At 43.6% G+C, this 9,041-nt stretch overlaps 1 protein-coding gene across 1 annotated transcript; it reads right to left on the bottom strand.

Annotated features, from left to right (window-relative positions):
- Positions 1–5,673: 5,673 nt before the first annotated feature.
- SLITRK2 (SLIT and NTRK like family member 2) lies at positions 5,674–8,244 on the bottom strand (the record flags this gene model as incomplete). The annotated part of the gene is made up of 1 exon (XM_082289694.1): positions 5,674–8,244. One exon carries the CDS (start codon positions 8,242–8,244, stop codon positions 5,674–5,676), a length of 2,571 nt encoding a protein of 856 aa, XP_082145820.1.
- Positions 8,245–9,041: the final 797 nt, after the last annotated feature.

The raw sequence follows: 9,041 nt of genomic DNA, 5'->3' as shown, positions 1-9,041 counted from the left end.
GTTATATTGCAGTAACTTTGTAATGCTGATGTCATTTGTTATATTGCAAATATGTATTTGCATTAGCTTGACTTCCTTCTTAAGATCAATCACAATGTCTGGTGTTTCTCTTGTTTTGTAAGTAGCTACATGCACTGATCAGAAGAGTTTGCTGAGAAGTTAAGTTTGTACAAAGGACCTTAGAAAAGTTTATTGCATTAAATGCACCAGTGGTTAATTCATTGCATTTTAAAGAATAGAAATAAGAACCATTCAGAAATACTGCAAATAGCTCTGCTCCTCCAAACTTCACCTTGCTTACTTTCCCAAACTGAGTGCATAACCAGTGGTAATGTAGGTGTGTGCACACAGGGTGACAACCAGAGATGAGGACAAATCCTGAACACTACAGTCTGTCCTTAAGGATAATGGCCTCTAATTTCATCCCTCCAAAGGGTTAACAGCATGTCACAAAATCTGCTGCTGTATTCACAGGGGTGTCCTCTGTGTTTATGATCTCAGGAAGAAAGCCACTTTTATGATGTCCTGTTTTTCAAACTTCCCTCATACTCTTGAGCCTATTTGGTCTTGAGAATGACTGCATCTCCGACTGCCACTCCAACATTTCTTTCATTCAAAACGATCTATTCATCTGTATTCATAAACATGTCAATCTACTGGTTCAAAAAATCCAACCAACCCTTCAAGAACAAAAAAACAACAACAAAATCCCTCTCCTTAATCCACTTCCCTCATTAGCTAGGATTAAAAACCTTAGTCAAAATGATTGGCCTTGTGCCCAGAAAAGCTATGAGATCAATAATCCAAACAGACTTAATGATTCTCTTAGAGAAGAATAACTTTTGTACTTCTCCTATGGAACTCTCTGAAAACGTGGTGGGAAATACACAAGAAGTGTCACATCATCTGCATAAGTTAATTTATCTGTTATTTTGAAGTTGCACAGTTGAAGGAGGTCTTTGGGAAATAGGATTTTTTTTTCTTCTTCTCTGTTAAATGACATTTATTGTCTGCAAAAACAGTAATATGAAAAATCACAAACTGTATCAGTGATTAGCCTGTAAGAGCCTAAGAAGTCTCATTAACATTTCCAGTATCTCATTTCACTCATGAGCAGTTTAAAATTATCGTATTCCTATACGAGCTCAGTATTCTGTAAGACTTTTACTTAGGCAATTTAACTTGTTGGTATCCTTATTTTGACACTACTAATTACAGCTTCAAACTTTTTAAAAGTGCAACTTTTATTTTACAAACTCAAGTGTTGGTGGGAAGAGAAAGAAAACCAAACTAAACCCTACTGTATAGTTGTCTATCAGCACAAGGTGGTGTTATATAATAAGTCAGTGCATTTGACCAATGCAGGGTTTAAACTCCACAGGGAATGCTTCTCTCATGGAGAGAAGGAAAACATCTTGGAGTAGAGACTGGCAGATACTCAGCAGAGCATGGATGTTGCATGTGATGGTGCTAGAAAATGGTCAGGCTGTGCTGACTGCAGCTATGTGGGAATTAGCTTTTATCAGTACTCCTTCTCTATCCTCTCTGCACTTCCTGGAAGAAAGCAAACTATCTGTAGCCCAATCCATGCCTTGTGTTATGAGGAGGAATAAATCACCTTTGAATGGCCTGTTAGAGATGCTACACAACCAGTCTGAGTTTAAAATTATAGTAGCTAATTTTGGCAAGATTAACTCATGCTGAAGACAACTCATCAAAATTACAGCTAAGAGTGATGTGATGCCAGTGGTTTCAGTAAGCTCATCCATTTGCTCTTGCTCAGAAATGCTGCTTGCATAAACAGCTTATGCCACCTGCCCCAGGTTGGCACATGGGGCATCCTGCATGGAAGCTGAAATGCTCTGTGATTTTAGGCTTCTTTTCTCTGCACAATAAGTGGAAGAGGGAGCAGCTATGTAGACCTTCCTCCAGCAGAGGCCCCAGGAAAACCACTGGGATCAGGTGTCTCATTTCACACAGGGCTACTCAGCAGCGTCAGGGCAGGAGGTAAGGACTGAGCTCTCGGTGGAGCAGGAACATCAGCTCCCTTCAAAGCTGAAATAGGTCCTCCAGAGCTTGCTAGGGAAGGAAAGGAGAGCCTATAGAGACAGATGCAAGCAGAAAGATTTGGGCATTACATGGTGAAGGCTTTGGAAGCAGATAATAGAGGTGAGGTAGGGACTGAGCAAATGCTGGAGCCCAAAAGGGTAAAATCTGATGGAAGAGAGAGACTGCAGAGAGGAGAACCACCCCTGGGCATATGGAGTGGCTTTGCAGCAGGCTTGAGAACACAAAGAACACTGTTTCCAAAAAGTGACATTTTTTTCTGTGGGGAGAAAAAGGGAAGTATGTTGATAAACTTTTATCTAATGCTTACCCAGAAAGGTATCTTAAAAAAAAAAACGTATTCATGCTTTGGAAGTGTAGAGCTCCTCATTTTCACTAGAAATAACTGCATAGTTTCAACAGTGCTTCAGTCTGCACTGTAAAGGTCATTAAGTCCACTTTCACAAAAGAAAACTTATGAAGAAAGAAAACTATTTTTCCCCTGTTATCCTGAGGGGAAAAAAAAAAAAAAACAACTTTGCTAACCTGGTTACATAATTTTCACAGTTCAACTTTTCAAACTGTGAAAGAAATTTTTTTCAGACTCATTATCAAGCCACTACTCAGGCAAGCAGCTCTCCCCTAATAAGCAGCAACTTCCAGGGCAGCTTCTTCAGCCAGCTGAAGAAATGTGGAGACCTTCTATACAGCAGCTGCCGACACACTTTCCCTGTTAAACAAATCTCTTTAAGTGTAACTGAAAAAAATCTCTTTCACCTAGACACTCTATGAAAAGAATTGCTTAATAGATGTCAGCTGAAGGGTATAAAAACAAACCTAAAAGATCTACAGCAATAATAATTTTTAAGCTGGTACTGGTGATGCAAAATAAAATCTCATCATTAAATAAATTCCACTAGGAAAGCTAAGGAAATGTAAAGCAACAGCAACCTCTGTAAAGTATGGCTGTGTTACCAAAGCAAACATCAAAGTACTGAGACTGAAGCAGTAAAACCAAACAATATAAAGTTACTGAAAGAATCAATTCCCTATCTCTGTTGTTTGCAAACACTAGAACACTGGAAACACTTCTGTTGGAAAAATTAGCTTTTTTTCTGAGGAAAAAAAACCCTTTGTAATTGGTTCTGGTTCACTGGAGAATAATAAATCCTAATACCCTAGTTGCTGCCAGATACAACATGGTACTTGTTCTGCAGGCAATACTAAAATCATACCTGGAAAGAGTTAATGACTTTACTTTAAAATAATACTTATACTTTTCTTGGTGTTTCAGTAATAAATGCTTTTAATTACCCAGGGGAAGGAGATGTAATAAGACAATCAGTACTGGAAGCTTTCAAGCAAGTACCTTGCTCAAAGATGGATGCTATTCCAGTCAAATGTTCCAAGTTCAACTAAAGTGATACCATTTCACCTCCTTCTTGACGTGAGACCATTTTGAAGACTGATTCTTCCGTAGTTCATTGTAGCACTTCGATTTTAAACCTGATCTAATGAACAGCCACAGATGCTATGGGCTCCAAACATAAAGAATTGACATGTTAGCATATTAATGCACTCAGATGTCACATAAATCATTAGAAGACGTTTTACTGAGTGACTCAGATATCTGGCAATACACATGCAAAGCCTCTTTAGCTCTTAAATAAAAAGCAACTTCCTCTTGGCAAAGTCCTGATTAGAACAACATTGATTGTAGTTATTTATAGCTTAAATGCTATTGCTGAAAATTTCTCTAAGTTGTAGATACTGTGTTATTAACTATAGCAAAGCTCTAAAAATCAGTCAGCAGAGGCCACTTCAATCTCTGCATGATAATAAAGGATTATTATGTGCAGTAACCTATTTATGAAAAGGAAACAGTGTGCTTCTTTCAGACCCCATCAATTGCTTTAATAAGGAATTGAAAAGCCTGGCCTACTTTATATGCAGATCACCATCCCAGTTGCATAAGGATTTAGAATAGACAAAACAAAACTGTTTTTGTTGTAAATAAGGGCTGTTTGTTTAAATTGCACAATAATGTTTGCATGTAAAAATTATTTAGAAGCTAATAAGGCTTAATAAAGTTTGACTGTATACTTGTTAATAAAAATGGTTTCAATATTCTCCATGAAGGAAAAGTAAATTGAAGGTGATAACATAAAGCTTGAAGCAAAACAGGCCCGAGTTAATGGGAAAGGAGAAGACTCACTGCATTTGTTCACTGATGGGCTTAAGAAAACCAGTGTTGAGAATGGAATTCAACTTAACTCAAAATATTTTCTAAAATTTAAGACAGTGAACTTAATGGTAGTTTTTTCTAATAGATTAGAATTATTGTAGTATTACTTCTGCTTTAGAGACAGAAAGCACAGACATAGACATAATTCAGACTACCAAAAGTTAGTGTGATGCACATAGTGTTTTCAGCTACCTTGGTTTGGAGGACTTCAGAGTCCTGGGTTCAAATTTTACCTTAGGCATTGGTTCATTTGCCTGTATGTTAATAAATTTAATGAGGTGTGGGATGACCCCTGCTGGTGTCCCTGCTTATGAAAAAAAAATGTATCTGGCAGGAAGAGGACATGTTAATTTCAGTCCAAAAAGTTACAAATATAAACTCTCTCACAAAATGTATAAAAATACCTAATCCAATGCATAAAATATTATGAGTAATGTTCTGTTAAGTATGAAAATAATCTTAAGCCATTGAACATTACTGTGTTAGAGCTGCAACGCAATGTATTAAGAAGGACATTAATTGTTCAGTTCACTATGACATTGTGTTAAACATCTTTTATTAATGAGCTGTTATTCCCGGCTGAGGCATTTGATAACCTCTAGTCCATTGCTAAATCCTCTCAGTTGATTTCAGTGAATCACTCTAAACAAACCTAGAGGGAAAAAATACCCCAATAATTTACATTTGAGTCTGTAAGGTCCTAGCACTAGAGTCATTTAAAGAAGGGCAGCTTTCCTATAAATCAAACCTTCTGATTTAATGCAGCTGACATATAGATCTATTTTACAATTTTTTTTTTAATTTCAAAAATACAACACATTAAAATAGGTTCAATTTATCAAAGCTAAGAGCAACAATTAAGTAATAATGTACTTAAAGTGCAAAGGCACTTTAACACAAAAAAGTGACGCCCAGTGGCTATAGTTGGTAATTGAAATAGCAGTACTGTATATTATTATTTACAAAAGAAAGTCATAGTCCAGGAAAAAAGATCTTTGGAGATCTTCTACATAATACATTAAGTTTCCACTTTGAAATGAAAAAAAAAAAAAAACAGAAAAGCCAAAGACCCCCTTCCTCATTTCCTTCGAAATCGAAAAAGAATTATGCAAGATCTATTACAGAAAGATACATTTGCAATGACAGTTCCTAGAGAAGGGTCAAAAGGAGAGAGATATAGAAATAACTTAAAGGGAACTTTGCAAAAGCAACATCACATCCCTGCTATGCTGCAAGGGTTCCTTTTCTCTCTCACTCCCTCTCTGATTTAAAAAAGTGGAAATGTTGGGAATGCGACAGATGACATCAGTACTGAGTTCAGACTCAAAGAAATGTGATGCTGAGCTCATTTAAAAAATTTCCTTTGTCTCCCACCTCCCCCCTCACAGCTGACTGATTGCAGTTTGTTTTTCCAGAACTTCGAGGTAGTCTGGTTCTGTTTGTAGCTTTCCTTGGAGTAAAGGATGCTCAGGTTTAGACTGTTCTGCAAAATATTTCCTGGGAGTTCCATATAAAACAGTTTTATTTATCCTGTCCTGATTTTGGCGTCTGGATTCATATGAAGGGGCAAACTGCCTTTTGGGTAAGGTACAAAAGTTATAATGAACTAATCCTCCAGTGGGGAGTTCCTTGACCCTTTCTGCAATATTTTGATACAGCAGCTCTGGTTCCCTTGGCGAGGACTGTTTTTCCAGTAATTCAGCTGCACTGATGGTAAATGCAAGACTGGTGGGATCTTCTTTTTTGTGGTCAAGACTGCTGTAGCTAAACTCATGGAGATTCCTGTAATAGGCAACTGGGTCCCCCTCCTTTTGCATGTAGATTGGGTTTTGGCACATCTGTCCAACAGGAGGGGGAATGTAGTTATAAACATGTCCTTCAGTTTTATCATGGGTCTCAGAGTTGTAAGACCCATACTGGAGCTGAAATGAACTTATATCTACGTTGTTGGCGCTGCTGGGCATGCTCTGCACCCCCTTCCGGCGCTTAAGGACAAAGACAAACAGACCTGCCCCAAAACAGACAGACAAAATAAACACAACCAGCAAGCCTAAAATGAGGACAGACAGTGGAACTTCAGTGTGTAATTCTGGGTAGGAGCTGGGTGTGACACCGAGATGGGGGGTATCTGTGTTCTGGTTCATGGAGAGGAGAGAAGAATCTGACAAGTTGGGGTTCTCTGGGCAGATGGCTTCTTTGCTCAGGAATTTCAGATGCTCTCCAGAGTGCTTGGCGGGAGACTCACATATTACTTCATTGATAACTACAGGGGGATTTGACTGCTGGTTGCTCTGGTCAGTGACTTTCTCTATCCAGTTCCTCAGTCCCAGGATGTCACATGTGCAGTCCCAAGGGTTCTCTTGGAGGTCTATCTGAATTAGAGCTGAGAGCTGGTCCAAGACTCCTCTCACAGGCAGGTGGGAGAAATGGTTGTTTCTGAGGTTGAGCCTGGTGAGGGAAGTGCCACCAAAGACACTGTCAGGCAAGGATCTGAGCAGGTTGTTATTGAGAAACAACAGATGAAGATTACTCAGAGCATCAAATGTGCGTGGCAGGATCTCCTTAATGACATTGTACTCTAGGTAGAGATATTGCAGGCTGTGCAGCCCTTCGAACATGGATCGGTACAGAACCTCAAGGTAGTTGCCATTAAGATAAAGTCTGCGTAAACTTGTGAGGTTTGTAAAGGCACCTTCTTGTATCACTGCAATTCTGTTATTTCCTAGATGTAGCAAATCCAGAGAGCTGTACTCTGTGAGATCGGTTCTATAAATGACTTGCAGATAGTTACTGGTAAGGTAAAGTTTCTTTGGACTGGTTGGTCTGGGGTGGAGATCGGAGATGTTACTTATCTTTTTCTCTTGGCAGTTAACATTTAGGCCATTGTCTGAGCTCTGGGACGTACAGATGCAGCCAGCTGGGCAGGTGATGGGCACAGGAGACTTTGTCTGGTAAACCATGATAGGTCCGAATATTTGTCTGTCTTTTGACACAGAAACACGGGGGGTGGGGCGGTTCCTAGTTTTGGGTGGCCGGCTGGCTTTTGGGGCCCTGGTGGGATTGATGGCAGAGTTGGCTGTGGGCGATAGCCTTGAGATGTGTGGGTCTGAGTGGACAGGGTGTTTTTCCCTCTGGTTTGAATCACTGGAGCTTTTCCTAGGGCAGAGATCTTGCCTGGTGAGCTGGGTCACATCTTTTCCATGAAGCCTGAAGGGGGTTTCACAGACTATCTCACCCACAAACACGGTGATGGTGTCTAGCCAGGCCTTGAGTGGCAGCAAGTCACAGGTGCAGTTCCAAGGGTTTTCCTCCAGCTGGATTTCCATGATGCCTCCAATGTGCTCCAGCACACCAGCAAAAGGCATCATCTTCAGACGGTTCCCCCGCAGGTCCAGGTGAGTGAGGAGCACAAAGCGGAAGACATTGCTGGGCAGGGACAGCAGGAGGTTGTCATTGAGAATCAGCACCTTGAGCTTGTTCAGCTTGCTGAATGCCCCCGCTTCAATGGCACTGATGTAATTGTAATCAGCCTGCAGGTACTCCAGACTCTCCAAGCCCAGGAAGGTGTCTTCCTTCAGCACTTCCAGCTTGTTGTTGTTGAGGTGCAGCCTCTTGAGGGTGCGGAGGCCGCTGAAGGCCCCTGTGCGGATCTCCTGCATGTCGTTGTTGCCCAGGTGCAGGGTCACGGCGTTGGAATAGTTGACAAACTCATTGGGGAACAGGCGGGTCAGTGCGTTCCCATTGAGAAACAGCTGGTAGATCTTGGACGGGGGCGGCAAGAGGAGGCTGACGGTTGTAAATCCCTTGTTTTCACAATTAATGTTCAGCACGTTCTCCTTCTCCTCACAAGGGCAGCGGCTCTTGCTGCAAATGTCTTTGGCAGGTTTGCGACTCTCTGTCCACGAGATCCCAGCCACTGTTAACAAACTGAGCAACCAAACACCCTTCAGCATCTTTATGCGCCGTCGATCCTCGCTTTGGTACCTACAGTCAAACCTTTTGAGACAGGTAAGGAGAGAAAGAAGAAATCCCCAGTGAAAACGGCCGGGAGCAGAGGCTGCACGGGGAGAGCGAAAGCAGGTCGGAAGGCTGCGGGGGAAGGGGAGCTGCAAGGCAGCGACTTCCAAACTCCTCTGGAATCCCCCCCCCCCCCTCCCTTCTTTTCCTCTCGGAAAGCGCCTGCGGACCTGCTGCGGGGGAAGCCCCGTCGGGGAGCTCCCCGAAACCGGGGTCCCCAGCGCTGGGCTCTCCGCCCGATCCCCCGCCCGTCGCAGCCGCCGCCTCCGCCCCGGCGGCCGCCGGCAGCACGATCCCATTCCCGCTGCCCGTCCCGGGGCCACCCCGCTCCCGGCTGCCGGGCTCCCGGTGCCTTGCCAGCATTTTAAACCGGGAGACACAACGCCTGACAGCAAACCCTCCCTGCTGCAGGGGCGCCTCCGGACCGCGCTCCCCGCGCCGCCCCCCGCGCTCGTACCTGCTCTCGGGGCGCCCGAGGGGGCAGCGGGGGCAGTGGCCGCCGCCGAGAGCCGCCGCGCCCCGGGAGCCAGGCGCCCGGCGGCGAGCGGCATCGCCCGCTCACGCCTCAGGAGGAGCCCAGCGGGGCGCCGCCGTCCCGTCCCGTCCCGGCCGGGCCCGTCCCGGCCGCGGCTGTGCGGGAAGTTGGGCCGGGCGGGGCCGAGAGCGGCGGCGCTGCGGGAGCGCGGGGCTCTGCGCGGGCTGTGCGCGGGGCGCGGCGCGGCGCGGCGCTTTT

This window comes from Coloeus monedula, assembly GCF_965178545.1.
Source record: "Coloeus monedula genome assembly, chromosome: 12".
NCBI lineage: Eukaryota > Metazoa > Chordata > Aves > Passeriformes > Corvidae > Coloeus > Coloeus monedula.
This window is presented reverse-complemented; position numbering and strand designations above follow the sequence as displayed.